General features: G+C 36.2%; 1 protein-coding gene across 1 annotated transcript in view; it reads right to left on the reverse strand.

Moving 5' to 3' along the window:
- Positions 1-16,428, reverse strand: part of AK5 (adenylate kinase 5) — a 93,543-nt gene that overhangs the window by 63,542 nt on the left and 13,573 nt on the right. Inside the window, exon 6 of the mRNA XM_082765772.1 lies at positions 9,601-9,792. Coding sequence (XP_082621898.1) covers positions 9,601-9,792 — 192 coding nt within the window. The remainder of the gene's footprint in view (positions 1-9,600; positions 9,793-16,428) is intronic.

Below are 16,428 nucleotides of genomic sequence, written 5' to 3' on the forward strand. Positions count from 1 at the left end.
TTTACTATGTCATGGCTGGCATGAATGACCATGTTGTTGAGTTATTGGTGTAAGAAGAGGTTAATCATTGTGAATGGAAACAACAGTACTTTCTTCACAAAATATTACAACGGTAACTGTGATTGCAGTGTCCCAGTGATGTTTTGTGAGGTTTGTCTTCCCATTTTATTATTTAAGTACCTTACTGAATTGCAGAATTTGTCATGATGACAACAAAGCGAACAGATAGTTTTATTCGCTGGCCATTAAAGAAAGAAATTTCAGTCATGTTCAGATGGGATGGTACAAATGCTAACTCAGGGAATAGGAAGGATGATAATTGTGGTGGAGCATAAAGGAAACATATGCTTGGTTGTAGTACTCACAAGAGATTCTTTGCCAAGAAATTTAGCTAATGTCTATGTGACACAAGGCAATGCTGTGCGGAGATGTAGGTGCTAACTCCAAATGATGTAACTGCAGTTACCAGGAGCAAAATAGCTGTATTGATCGTTATCTGATGTAGGTATCAGTGAATTTAGGAAGCAGGATATATTACTTCAGTGAAGTGCTGAGTTAACGCAATAGCAGTGTTTCCTAATTCTGAAGTATTTCATACAGTTCTTGAATGTACTAGTTGGTAGTTGTTCCTTAGTCGCATTAGAAAAAAAAAAATCTTTGAAAGAGGAAACATTCAAAAGAATATTCTGCACAGGGGAAGACGTATTAGGGCAAGACTACAGTTCTGACACTAGTCCTGTCAAGTGTGTTGTGTTCCATGATTCAGATACCAGAGGAGTAGCTTTTTGGCTTTCTCAGTTCTTCACCATCACTGCAACTGCATGTAACCATGTCTTCTGCTGAACCTAAATGCTGAAATAAGACTCCTGAATGGTAGAGAAAAATGCCACAGTGGTCCAGAAAATATCTGTATCAGACTTTTTGTTGATAGTCTGAGCTTCTCCTCCATTTTGACACTTTAATGGCTTCCATTGTTACAGTACCTGAGCATTCACAACTACTAATAAGTTTATCTTTACGATGCATGAAAGATAAGAAAGGGAAATCTTTCTTGTCTCCTCTCTCTTTTATGTAGCGAATCCACAGAAAGGGAGGAACATGTGCAAGTGATGGAACAATGATAGGATAGTATTAGCTGTCAACTCAGTTTCATCTCACCCATTTGAATCCAAGCTGACTATGGTTGATATCAGAACAAATATTCAGTTGCCTAGTGCATAAAGAAATAAAAATATTTCACAGAAGCTAATGCTACCATCTTACGATTCAGGAAATAAAGAAGTTAAATACCAGAATTGTAGGGCTCAAGCCACCTGATGTAGTTACATTATAACAGGACTGTGAGAGTGAGAGCTTGTTAGGAAGATGGTTCTGTAGGTGTAGCAACTCTCATACTCTTATATCCAAAATTCTTCCATCAATCGAATGTCAGCAAAAGGGTTTTGCCATAAAATTGAGAATTCATTGAATATAAATTTTTCACAGGGAAGATCCACCAGTGGTAATTGGAGCTCAAAATCACTAATTGAACTTCTGGTAATAAAGTGGTATTTTAACATTTACAGAAAGGCATGGCTGCAATGGAGCTTTGGATCTTCTGCTGGATCATCACAAAATTAGATGCATTTTAATATAGGAAAATTTGCTCATGGATGCCAGATATTCCTGAGCCAATGCAAAAGGACTTCCCAGAGACGAAGTACTTTTTCCAATCTGATTTCTTAATATGAGGCTCGTCTAAATATGAAAAAGTAATCTTCTTTAAGCCTCATTTTAACTACAAACAGGAAATTAGGGGCAAATATTCACCCAAAGGACATAGTTTAATTACCTTAAGACAAACGGTTTAAAATGACTTGAAGAATATATAGAGCATGATATTTTAAATCTCTCTTAGAGTTCATTTTTCTGCATGATAACTTGGCTTAATTACTTAGATTTAGTTTTACATCTGTAAAAGCAACCCAGTTAATTTTAAACGTATCAGCTTTCACTGTGCCAGAAATGGATAAAATCTGGGGCAGTGTGGCTGTCAAAAAAAAATCATTGCCTCTCTCTTTCTCGTGTTCCTAAATCAGTCTGGACCACAGCTAACTCTGGAGACAGACTTTTCAAAGTTTATTTCTTTTTTTTCAAAATCTACTTCGCTGAAGCTACCAGGGGCCACAGGGTGCAGGGCAGGATTTCAGAAAGCGTGTATTTATTTAAATCATTTTGCTTCCAAAGTTAGAAAAGAACAGAGTGCTGCACCAATGCTGTGCCCCTCAGCAAAGAATTTCCACCCTCGAGGTTTTTCTGCACACTTGAGCATACACAGATGGCAAGTTTCCAAGCTTGGTCATTCTCTGGCAGACATTAGTGTTTCTGGTATACTGAACTTGCTGACATAAATCATATAATCAGAGGCTGAAAATATTTTGAAGCTTGGGAAGTGTATATGGTGCACATGCTTCCACATATGCACAAATTACTCATTTCTCCCATACACAATGTGCATATGTTTATAAATGGTTTGCTTAAGCACATTTCTATGTACATTTCATTTATATATGTTCTTTAGTTTGTTCTTCAAATATCTCACAAAGTAGTAATATGTGTAGGGTTCTGAGACACAATGTAAAACCCAGCAGTGATGACAGCATGTGTAATCATGCTCTAGTTCAGCAGTTCCACGGGAAACAGTTACAGAGAGAGGCTTGTGCTTGTGTCCTGGTTTTTCTGCAAAAGAGCTACCAGATATAGGAGACACATAGACCCTTAATTTGCAATGACAGCTAGGTGACTATCCATGTATGCTGAGATGTGATTACCTGTTCCAGGCTTCAACTTCTTTCATTGCTCTGAATCAGCAAAATAAATAAATAAATAGAAATGAAAGTGATTGTAATTATTTCCATCCCACGTCTCATTTTCCTTGCATAGAAATGTTTCTTGGGATTATATAAGCATATGCATTCATGGAGCCAAATAAAGATTTGGGAACTATGCAGCAAAACACCAGAAAACTCCCAAATTACAAACAAAACCTATGATCTCGAGGGTCCCACAAAGAGCTGCCTGTGTTCTTTGTTTGATTTGAAAAGTTACTTAAACATCATGAAGTTTGGCTCCTGCTGACACTCAGAGCTGTCTGATTTCTTCTTCCCACCCCCAGCTGATTGTGCCGAAGAAACCAGAAGTACCCTGAAAAGCCAGTGTAGCAGTCACGTTGAAAGCACATCTAACATGTTCCTGCAAGACTGCACTCATGACTGCTGTATTTTTAGAACAATTGAGAGATAATTGAGAATGTATTGGTGGACAATCAGTGGGAAACCTCAACTCAGTGTCCTCTACAAAAAACAGCAACTTCAAACTCACATTTATAACTTGTGGGGAGAAGGGCTATGCTCAGATATGGACAAGGCTAGGTTCAAGTGAAACTATCCCTGCCAAATTTGTATTACTTTGCTGCCAAAAATGTGAGATATAAGGCATCAGATGGCACATAAAATGGGATATAAATGAGATCCTGAGCCTCTGGTGGAGAAGTGAGAGCATGTGGGGGAGGTGGTGGCTAACAGTCTCTATTCCTGGAAATATTTCAGGGAAGGCAGTGTGGGAATTTTATTTTTACTTTACTTTTTAAGGATTATTTAATGCAAAACTGCATAGAGGAGAGCAAGCACCACTACCACAAAAATGAGAGCAGCCAGTCAGCCTGCTTTTTGCCAAAAGAGATGCAAGTGCCTTCACTGAGGAGAAGATTCGCAGAGCTGGGTGGAGGTTCAGATCATGCCTTTGCTTACCATTTGCTATTGATAAGATCTGATTGACCCTAAGAGTTGCTGGCAGGACCGCAGGACCCACTCTTCTTAGAGGGAAGAGGGGCAATTAAAGGGGAATATGTAATTGAAAGTCCTTTGAACTCAGCATTCAGAGCTAAAGAAAGAAATAAGCAAAACGATGAAAAAGCCCAAACCAAAACCTCACATTGGACAGATATATGATAGCACAGAGACTTTAGAAATGGATTATGAGTGACACTTTCATCAGTGTATTGGTAAGTCACAGCCTGTAGCTAAAGTTCATGTCAGCGTGCAATGCTGTAGCAAAAATCTTTTTATAACCAAATCAAGAGAAAAATTTATATAATGCTGTTCCATGGGGAATTTTTTCTGTGACAGTTGACAGCCATTAGGCTTGTTTGATGCTAATGAGGACAGACAGCTATATAAGCTATTTCCTTCACCCGCAACTATTTAACTTCTAAATTTGTGCTCAAAAAAAAAAAAAAAAAAAAAAAACAAACCAAAACAAAACAAACAAACAAAAAAAAACCAGCTTCAGCTGCTTTTTCTGGTTTATCTTCATTTCTCTGACTAATCTGAAAGTCATTTTAATGTTTTTCATAGGCATAGTAGATTCCCTAAACAGACAAGTGAGACAATGAAGACATGGATGAAATCAGCATTTTCTGCCACAGGATGCTGTCCTGTCCTGTCCAAATAAGGTCCACAGCCTTCTCTTAACGTTTAGTACTTCTGTCGCACTAAAGCCAGTCTTGTATTTTTCTTCTTTTTTTAGAACACACACACACGCTTATTAACATAACAAGGTTGATACTTAAGTACTATGCTTACACAGAATTATCATAAATAATATTATAATATATACAGATATATGTGTACCAGATAAAAGTCCAGATAAAGTAAAGACTTAAACATCCTTCTCAAAATAACCAGTAGGTGGGTGATGGGTATCACTGGGGTGAGAATAGCAGAGATTTAAAGTACATATCTGAACAAGGCAAAGAAGAGACTTGAAGTAGGATTGCTTTTTCTTTTTACCCAACTTCTCCCTTATCCTACCATCTTGCCACAATTAGCTTTGCTTTGATACAGATAACTAGTTTCTAAAATAAAGGTTATTTGGAGATGCAAATTCAAAGCACTTCATGTTATCTTGCTGTCTTCCTTTTTTCCGCTGATAAAATCACAACGGCAATGACCACAACATGGCCAAAGTTATTACTTTACTCAACATGACTGATTGCTGCCACTGGCCTAATTTTATAAAAGTAAGTACATAATTTTTACATGCATTTTATGCACTAAATTAGCAGTAAAAAGGGTACATCTGGCGTTTTTCATAGCAGGTGTTCAAAGAAAGTGATCTTGGGGTGGGAAAGTGCGAGGGGGTTCTGTCTGCTGTCCTCTGAATTTCCTTCTCTCTAGAATAGAGCCCCTGCTTGGGGCTGGGAGCTTAACTGAGTCACTAGAGTGGAAAGAGCCATGTCTTGTACACAAAGAGGCTGCTTTCTATGGGAGATTTTGTCTGTCACTTAGACTTAGGGACATCAAGATGGAAGTGCTACACTGGTTTGTTCATTATGGTTTACCATCTGTATTTTTGTGTTCTCTAAACTTCCCTGCATTGGGATGAATTATGTCTCCTGAAGTGTATATGAAAAAGTTTTCTAGTTAGGATGATTTTCCATTATAGCAATTTATTCAAATGTCAAAGAATGTGACTTCTTTCAGCCTTCCACTAGAGTTCTTAAGGTAGTTCATAGCAGTAGGTCTAATAATGATGAAACATCAATATAAAGTCCATAAGAGAAATGTATTTTAACACAAAGAAACCATTTTCAGCTTATTTTTTCAATTGATTCTTAAGAAACTCTTGTAATAGTAATATTCTTTAATAGCAAGTTTTAACCAGACAATAACTTGCTAGACTAGACCTTTAGCTATCCCAAATCAGCTTTATCCTGACATAGAGTTTATCTAGGCTGGGGTGCCATAGATGGAGGGGAGGAGCTTTTATTTTTAATAAAATTAAATAATAAATAATTATTATAATAAATAATTTTTATTATTTATTTAATAAACCTTTTATTATTTGTATCATACCACTTTTTTTGAGATCAAGGTAGCTCTCTGTCTGGACAGCAACCACATTAAAAGCATTAAAACACACTGTTTCCATAGGATTTTGATTTTTTTTCCTGTATTTATTTATTTGTTTCAGTATTAACTTCTTTTAAAAAATACAGGGAAACCCTTATAAGTCAGTGTTAGAAGGTGAAAAGATATATACTGTTTCCAGTGATGGAATTTTCATCTCTAGAAGTACTGTAGCCAACATAACAGAGTACCTAGCAATTATTCTAATACTTGAATGGTATAAACCATGTAAATATTTTTAATGGAATGGCAATCAATGTCTAGAAGTTTATAGACACAATTTTTTTTCTGGGGTTCTCTACTCATGTTCGTATCTCAGTAGTAGCCTTAGTTTATGGGCCATGGCTGTGTATACATATCAGTTGTCATGTCAGCACCTGAAACCAAATAAACAGTATTCTAAAATATTAAACTAAATAATTGCTAGGTGGCAGGAAGGATACAGGAATAAATTAAACTGTGTTCAGAAATGAAGTCCTCTGCTAAACAGCAGAGTACTTGCAGATCATCTCGGCTATTACATTTTCTCCCTTTTAAAATGTAATTTAACAGTAACATTTTTTCCTCTGGTATTTTGTGACTTAGCTATTGTCTTGATAAGATGTAATGTTAAAAGATTTTTAAGAAGTTGCTGGTTCAATAAATGTCAATGTATGCATCTGTTTACATACTCCCTGTCCAATATCGTGATACCTGTTACTATTGTCTTGTTGTCTTCAGAAGTGGCATTTGACTTAGTAAAGTCAGGTTTTGATGGTAGGCTTACTGACACATGGCTAAACAGAATTTTAAACACAGATTTTATGTGTTCATGGAAATATCAGATTGATTTTTTTTTAATAATGCTGTTTACAGATCTGTTAAATTTGAACACCAGTCCAAAGTCTTGTATATTCCAACTTCATTACTCCAAAGAAGGAGTTTTTCAGAAACAACAGTCATACCTTCCTATTTCCTAGAATATAGGTGGGGCCCTCATTTCTTTCCTTGAAAACATAAACTAGGATCAGACTCTGAGGGCAGGGATGCCATGCACAGACTGTAAAAATAAGGTGTAGAAAGCAGTGAAGAAGTAAAGAAATATAAGATACATGCTGTATAACACTAGCAAAGGCTAAGGGTGGGGTGGGGAGATGAAGGGAAAGAAGGACACCTGAGCAACATAACCAAAAAGATCTGAAACAAGACAAATGCGGTTTTTAATTTTATTAACTTAATAAAAATATATCAAATACAGTGTGAAATATCTGTTGTAGAAGAGAAATTCATAGTCTTTAGGAATTTAGATTTTTATTTGCCTGCTCGTATACTATCTAACGGCAGACTATGATGATATCAAATGTCTGCTCATTAATCTCATGTAGTCAAATTTCAGTATATTTTTCTTTTCTCTCTTTTGGTCTTTTTATTGATGGAGAACAACATATTTAACAAGATGCTTAACATTTGAGTTGTAGTCTTAGAGTTATAATTCTCTCTAAATCTTTTTTTTTTTTTTTTTCCCCCCCGAGTAGAATTGTGATGCTGGATAGGAGTGTCTAAAATTCAGAGCTTTGAATAGCTGTTATAAGGAGGCTTAAAAAAATTAATAAATCTGATCAACATCAACCTTGCCTGACCTTGCCTCAAGGATTAATTCCTCCAGAAATTAGGCTAGTGAAATTCTGTTTTATGCTGTTCAGGATCTTACACTGCTCTCATCCACATAATATTTCAGTACCTTCCAAGTTCAACATTATAATCAGAAGGATGAATGTGATTTTCTTTCTTGCTTTCTCCTCCTGTAGGGAAATAATGTGCACGAGTACTTCAAATGTACGTAGTAGTGTTAATGTTACATGTGTATTATACAGATATGCGCTACTAAAGGCAAGTTGAAAATATATGACTTCCACTTGGAGGAAAAGGTGATGAGTACCACAGTGGTTCTTGGATCCTATGACTTTGAGAAAACTATCTTCTCCATTGATTAAAGGCTATCAAAAAATGTTATATTTATTTTTTGTTCAAAAACAAAAGGAAGCTCAAGTTCATCAATGAAGAAGGTGGGGGGGTCTTTGAGTGCGAGCAAAGATAAGGCAGAGTAAGAAACATCTGTTATCTCCATTGATTAAAGGAAATGTACAGGAAGTTGGAGAAACACACTTGGATTTCCCATTGGACAAAATAATTTCCAACAAAATGAACCTGTTAACATAAACTGTTGTCAGAGGAATGTCAAAACTCAATAGATAATGCTAGTCCATAAATTGACAGAGGAGTGAAAGAACAAATGATGATTGATGACAAAATAACAGTTTTTTTAACATTGAAGTTTACGACTTGCTGTAGTAGCATGTAGCTTTATATATGGACTTAGTGTATGTTTCCCCTGTTTCAAGGTCATGTGTTTTTAAAAATGCCCTTTTGTAGGAATTTTTAGTTGCTTACTTGCCCTGGAGTATGTATGTTTAAGCCATTTCTTAATACATTTTTACTACGTCTTTTCTAGCTACTCCTTTTTCTCAGTTATTCCCACCAACCTGGTCGCATCTGTGAAATCTATTTTCTATATGAAATTAAATCCTATGGAAATGAGGTATGCCATATGTATTCTTTATCCTCTACAGAAAAGGATCTCCTTGTCCTCTGGGCATCAAATTGCCAGTGTATCTAACTCCACGGGCTCAGCTTTACTACTGCATCTTGTTTTTGCAATGAAGGAAAAACAGCTGCACTACTGTAGCAGCTCTAATAAGACATGTGAACACCAGGGTCTCCTTTCCAATTCTAGACAGACGCCCCAGCCACTTCCTCTGCAAGACAAATCTTCCCTCAAGAACTAAGAAGGCTTTCTGTAGGAAAAGCATTCAAAAAGACTATAGAAATGTCACAAAATACATACTTTCTCAATAATGTAAAACAACTTCCAAGAACTCCAGTCCTCTTATCCTTCCAAAGAGAGTCAATGAAAATCCTCAAACAGAACAGATACTATCTGGAGAAAACAATTATTTCTTGGGAATTTCATTTTGAAATTCCAAAAGGTGTTGAATTGTATCATTGGGACTACCAACACTCTGCAATTAAAGATGCTCTAGTGCTGAATGAATCTGTCCAGCACATAGAATCAGTCATATTTGCCATGAAGAGAATGTACCTTGGTTACTTAGGCTATCATAAGAAACAAAAGGCCATCTGTGCTCTTCTTGTACCATATGTAGTACCAAGTTATGCACACTGTTACAGCGAGACACCATTAGTAATTGAGAACTTGTCAGTAATTCAACCATTATCAACTGCTTGTTGAATTCATCGCAGTTAAGTACTTACATAAGCAGTTAGGAATATGGTTTAAGTCCTTGACAACATTATCTCTTGTATGTACTTATATATACCTACACACACTCCCTTTGACTCTCACATAATCTTTTTAGCATTACTGAGAAATGTTCTGGATTTCTACAGAAAATGCAAATAATGTTATATTCTCTAAAGTACATCTTCACTTTGTAACTACAGGCAAAAGGTAAAAGTTAGCTTTCAGTGAACTTGGTGAATGAATACCTAAAACATAATTTGAGTCATCTAGCCTATCTTAAAACAAAAGGTCTAAGAAACCAAATGTAACCGCAACACTAAAGTTTTCAGAGGTATATACTAAATGACTTACTGTGATGATTAGCCCCTTTTCCTGGAAATATTTAACCAGGGGTATGGCATTCTGCTTGAAATTCATTAGTCTTCTTTGAGTAGCTTTCAGGTTATCATCAGGTCTCCCTTGCTGTTCAGCACGCTTCAGTAACCTTTCTTTGAGCCTTTGATTGGAACATGCCAGAAACACCACCAAATCTGGGGTACAGATCTGTGGAAAAAAACAATGTAAAAACTCTGTGATTAATTGCTCAGCACAACAGGACTCAGCAATTCCACTACTAGATGAGACTCAGACATGCAACATTTGCATAAAGTAGAACTTAAGTAATTAATTTTCTATTGTTTCTTTTTGGGGATTCACCAGTGGGCAAATCTGTAAAACAAATAGCCAGATTAAAAAAATAAATAAATAAAAATTCTGCGTAGCTGGATTTCTGTCACTTGAGGTAATACAACCTGAAACACTGGCCTTTTTCCCTGGCAGTCTAAGTACAGAAAAGTTCTTCTGAAGTCAAAAGAAACAAATAAAGCTTTTCAGATTTGGGGTGGTGGTTATTAGTCATTGGTTGCAAAGTAGGGCACTGGCAGAGTAGGACATGGAAGAAGAAGGAAGTGGCTAAAAAGCAGGACCATTTTCAATCCGCAAAGGACACTCTGATAAGAAGTACTGGCAAGTAGGATGGTGGCCTCTTTATCATTACAGAAAACCAGATTTTAAAGAAAATGAAATTACATTTTATGCACATTGTAGAGAATTATAGACCTGAGGACAGAAACTACAACCTGAACCCCAAAATACTAATTTTGGTAATTTTTCAATTCCATTAGATTTTGAAACAACTAACCTTGTAATCTAAGGTGTTTTTTCATTCATTTGTTTTTTAATAACTGTCAGTGGGAGAGAAGCTATCTCCTCTCTCTCCTAAATCCAAAACAGGTACCACAACTTTATAAAAGCAGAATAATTCTCCCACTTTTCAGCCTATTTTAATTGACAGGGTTATTTTGTCCTTTCATGGGATGAATTAATTATGACAGTTAATCTTATTACCACAAAATAGCTTTAAGGTACATAATTATTCATGTGAAAGACTATGAAAGTAAGTTTGTGTTAGACTTTCATGCAATGTGGGCTTTATTAAAAGTAGCTCCGTTAAATGAGGGTTGCTTCGTTAGCAGTAGAAACATAATGAGAAATCAGATATTGGAAGTTTAAAGAGCATACAGTAGTAAAGAAATCCAGATTTTGGCATAGCTGTTAAGCACTGCTACAAGAGAATACAAAAGAATTCAAAGCCTGTTAGGTATGGAACACAATCTCATGAAAGGGAATGACTGATGCACGTTGCAGAGGACTGCGCGAGGTGTTTCATGTTGCAGTGTGAATATCCAGCTGATTGGAACTTCCAAATATGAATTAGAAAATTTCGGAAATTGTAACTGTAAATCAGGGATCTAGAAAAGTGATGGACAAAAGTCATTTGTATGAGTGAGTAGTTTTATTTAGTATTTCCATTTCTGCTGATTCCAATAGCTGAGAAGAAAGATGGTAAGAAATCTTCAGATGCCCCAAGCTAGAGCTGCCTTCTCCCCACTTTAAATACTCACTCCCAAATATCTTCTGGACTACCATCCACAACATACTTAGGTGCACGAAGTCATACCAGACCTCCTCAGGAGTAGAAACTAGGCTTTAGCACATCACAGAACTTTTCATATAGCATCAAACCCTACATGGAGTACTTACAATAAATGAATCTCCCATAAAATTAGTAGCCCAAAAGAAAAAAGAGAAGGAAGCAAATGGAAGATTTCCTTCTTTTTGACACAGACACGAGACTGCACCTTTCCATGGTCAGTCTTAGTTCTTTAAAGAAACTGTGGCTGAATAAGTGCAGCCTCACTGCAAGGGAAGGATGTGAAAGCCACTGTGACCCCACCAGGCGTGGGGTTTCTCACCTGTTTAGTTCCACTAAACTGGGCAGGCTTCAGCAGTCAGTTCCTTTTTAAGAAAAAGTGAAAGCATACCCTGGGCTGAATTCTTTAAGATTCTCATTGTAAAATGAGGATAATAATGAGGTACAGCACAGTAAATGCTTTGAGAAATTAATTAATTAGGCTTTTAATTACTCCCTATTGCTTTTTAAAATGGAAAGGTCTCTACAGGAGTTAAGTATTGTTGTTCTTATTTTTTGACTAGTAACAGTAACAAAACAAAAGACAGTATCAGAATCTTAAGAACTAAAGCTATTTATTCTGACATGAGCTTTTGTAATTTGAAATACATTTCATTCACTGAAATAAAATGCAATGGAAAATAATGGTTTAAAAGTCGTAGTTCATGAAACTTAGTTTCAAAGGAAGTATTGTCAAAAAGGTTTTCTGAAGTGGAAGAAAATGTAATTCAAGCGTATTTGAGGTAGGAATACAAAATAGATTCATGATTATGTGATGCCTCTATGAACTCCTCTCCTACCTACAGAATACTCTTCATCATCAGAAAGTATCTTGAGACCATTTAATAAACACATCTCTACTTAGTTTTAGATGTATGAAAGGGTAATATCTCTTCTACATCCACAGGTCTACAGACATAATAGCACTTACTATATTTCTCTGACATGCATTTATAACCTTCAGGGTAAACCCTTGAAATGCTATTGATATTTCATTCCTGATTTCATGAAACACTGCTTCCATTTACCTCAACTGCACCCACCTGCAAAACATGCTTATAAATAAGGTGGAATGTAACAGCCTGGTGTGAATGCATGGATGTCTGAGGTTATTCCTGTGCTAGTATAGATAGCTTGCTATGTAAATATGAGTACATGTTGCTCTTTTTCTAGCAATGGAAATGATTTTTTATGACTTATCTGAAAACAAAGTTATATATATATTTTTTTAAACTCAGAATAACTGGTGTTGATTTTAATGACTAGGAACTGCTTTTTTTCTTAAACCTGGCTTATATAAATGGTTCTCTGTGTAGGGAACCAGCACCGATAGAACTGGATTCCTTCATGCTGATTTTTCTTAACACACTTACATTATGTTGAAGGTAGAGGGTCTTACTCATATCTAAGGGAACCAAATTTAACCACTTACTAATTGGGATTTGGCAGAAGGGAAAATCTTGGCCTATGGGAACAGGTAGGTTTCTGTTTTTTCACAACTTTCTGAAATTTAACTGAGACAAAAAGCATATGGCATCAACTTAAAATAACGCTGGTGGGTAGGAAATGTTCAATCCTCTCGTTCTTTTAGAATAGTATTTACTAGTAAGGAAAACTTACTCTCTGTGGGTCTAAATCTCCTTCCTAAAGCAGTACAAAGAGTAATTCCATTCAAGTCAGTGCTCAAGTCCATTCAAGTGGTGTTATTGATGGAAAGCAGTGTAAGTAGAAAGATACTCATCTCTCTGGGGATATGTTCTACATCTCCTCTTGTTACTGAGAGTAGTGTGGTTGTTTGCTATAAATTAGGTGATTACGCTCTCTGTCATTATTCCTCATTAGGCAAAAGATGAACATGCGTTGTTTCTTAATTCCTGGTATGTTCTGTTAGATACTCATGAGAAAACTTAACCGACAGTTAACAAACAATCATCATTAATTCAACAGTGCATTCTATTCCAATTGGTAAAGGTTACCAGCAAGTTTATGTCCATTGTAAGGGCGCTCTCCATTGTAATTACTGATTTGATTTTTATAATTCCACCTCTGCTGGGTTACTATACTGTTTTAATAGTTTTTTTTCTTTTAAAAGACCAAAGTCGTGTATTGTATTGTCAAAGAATGAATCCTGAAAATAGGATTTTTTCTGGTAACCACTTCTGAACCATATTCATGCTGTCTGACAATAAGCTCACAGCAAATTGCCCAGACTAGGTGATTAGGCCATGTAGTAATTGATTAAGAGGCAGGTGCCTTTAGGAAGGACTAATGCAGTATTTCCCCTGTGTAAGAAAGCTAACCAAAAGGAATCCCTAGCTGTAAATACTAATGTTAATGCTACAAAGAGAGTTTGAAGCAGATCCCAGGTTCAGAACTGCTCAGCAGGCGTCTTAATCCTTTCTGAATACAGAATATTAGGTCCGTTCCTGAGAGGTAAGGACCAACAGTGGATGAGCTCCCATTTGGCTAGTAGGGAAGAATCTTTACCCAGAAAAATAGTAAACATGTGATTTTACCCAGCAGGAAGAAATTTGAACCGTTGCTTGCTTTCCCCAAGAGAGTGTTTTAGCTACCAGGAGAGAAAACAGACAATGATAAGACCATTCTACAAGGCTTCCCGTTCAGACTTGACTTTAAGAAAGCAATTTAAAGCTCACAGGGCCAAAGAGAATGAATGAAAGGAAACACAGCAATGCAGCCTGCTGTTATGGTACACTCCTACCCCTCGTACAGATGACTGGGTACATTTGGAGGAAGGGAAATAGAAATTGAAGAAGGAATGCAATGAAGAAGACGTATAGACGATGATGTGGAAAAAACATATTTGCTGGAACAAAAGCCTATTGCAAAGGACAGATTCTCTCCCCTTCAGGTGATTATCAGAAGGGTTTCATTCCTTTCATTAGTTGTTCTGAAGCTCATGTTCTTGAACAGTGACAAAGCAGATTTTCTATGAGAAGCTCTTTGCTGAGCATGAGCTTGGCTGTTGGACTGCCATATCCGGGTTGGCCACAAACACCTATGTCAAGCTTTTGAGGTGACTTAGCAGGCATCATTTCTGCTTGGAGGTTTAAGTGTCAGACTTGGAGGAATAGTGCTACTTTCCTGACGCTGTGAGAGGAGAAGTCAGCTCTTCCAAATAGCCTATACTGTTCCTTCTACACAGCCTGTTTTACTTCAGCACAATTATTTTACACAGTAATTTCCATAAGGAATATATCTGGGAGTTAAAAAGTAAACTTGAGTCACAGCTGAGATAATTTCTACAAAAATATTTTATTAGTAGTAATCATTAATTTTACCAGTTCCCCATTTTATTTCACTGTTAGTGAACCTCACAATTAATATGTTTTAAGCAAACTTCATCTCTACTTACTTATTCTACTAAAATGAATGGTGTTAATGGTGGTGAAGAAATTACTGAAATCAGAAGGAAAGTTATGCATGAATGACTGAAAATGGAAAAACAAACAAACAAAAAAAACATTCCACAAAGCAGTAATTGAAATTAACTGGTAAATACTGAAGTGAGAAATCGTTTCTCCTGGGATGAGAGAAACTTATCACCATGTGAGAGATTACACACAAAGTCAAACTGCTGCTGCTTCTTCACAAGTCATTTGAGTTCAATACACCAGTCAGAGACATTTCATTGCTGTGCTACCAGAGAGGAAGAGATTTAGCATGCTTGAGCATGCTGGTACTGTAGGTGACTTGCTGAATTTCAAGCTGACAGGTTAATGGTAAGTAAACCATTTTCTCCTTGGCATTTTCGAAAGTGTGCTTGGAATCTAAACACCTTTCTTGTATTTGCACTCAGCAGAGATAATGGATACCTTAGAAGTGTCTGCTTCAGGGTAGCTATATGTACAGGCTCAAACTGAAAAGATAAATAAATAAAACAGTATTAAAGCAGCACTACTACCAATCAGAATGAATTTTAAAATTATCAGAATCCAGCAATTATCAGGCATTTAAAACAAATACATAATCTGTAAGTTCTGTTTGCTTCTAAGACATTAAAATTCATGTTTTCTTTTTTTTTTTTTTCCTTCATAACCATGAGCACTTGAAACTTCGTTTTAAAGCGAGAGCTGAGATTCTCATAATTGTGTGACTTTTATGTTTTCATGTGACTTTAAGTTTTTATGAACAGTACCACTATCATAAACGTTGGCAGTATTGATTCTGCTTTCTGGAATTAACAAACGGGAGACTCAAATTCTGGCAAGAATTAAAATCTGACAAGAATCCAAAACTTTCAGTGAGAGAAGTTATATGTTATATATTCACAGAATCATAGAATATCTTGAGTTGGAAGGGACCCACAACGATCATCGAGTCCAAATCCTTCAGTCTTCAAAGGTATAATTAAAAGAAAAAAGATACAGGCTTGGTTTCAACTCAGATCAGAATTTCACATAAAATTAGGTTAACTTCTCCAATACTCATGGCTATGAGATCTCACAGGCTAAAATGAGTAACTGACCATTAAGAAATGAAACTGGTGTAAGTATGGCAGAGCTGCTGCTGGCTGCTAAACACTGCTGAAAATCTGAAAACATCACTGATGATAGTCTTAAGACTATTTTTCTGCTTGAAATATATGGATGATAGGAACAGTGATATTAACAAAACTCAATAAAATAGAAAAAATAATGTTTTAATTCAAATGTAAAATTCCTCAGATGTGTAAAGTGCTTTTCATCCACTTACTGACATTATTGCTTGAAAGCAGGGTTTGTTCCTTCTGGTTTCTAGATCTGAGCAGGAAGAAAAATATTGTGTTTCTGTGAGTATTGCAAATGAAACATTGGTTTATCCTAGGCGCTTTAGTCATTGGGATGCGATGTGTTTTTAATACAGTTCTGCCTAGCAACACTTGGAGTACTGACTGGCCAAATGGGAGCCTGGCAACATAATAAGAAAGGAATCATAATCTTTTAACTATACGTATGTTTGGGAATGTTAGCATAAGTTGGTTCGCTTTGACTCATTTATCTAAGAATAACATTTTTTTCCAGAGAAAAGTTTAGCTTCTGGATTAGTTAACGGGATAAAAATGTGCTGGTAGTACCAAGAGCAATTACAAGTGAAGTTCAACAAGAATTCTTTATAATTGTGTGTTTCTGTACTAGATATTATATAGGACAAGTATTGTAACTAGA

This window comes from Aythya marila (genome assembly GCF_965140915.1).
Source record: "Aythya marila genome assembly, chromosome: 8".
Taxonomy (NCBI): Eukaryota; Metazoa; Chordata; class Aves; order Anseriformes; family Anatidae; genus Aythya; species Aythya marila.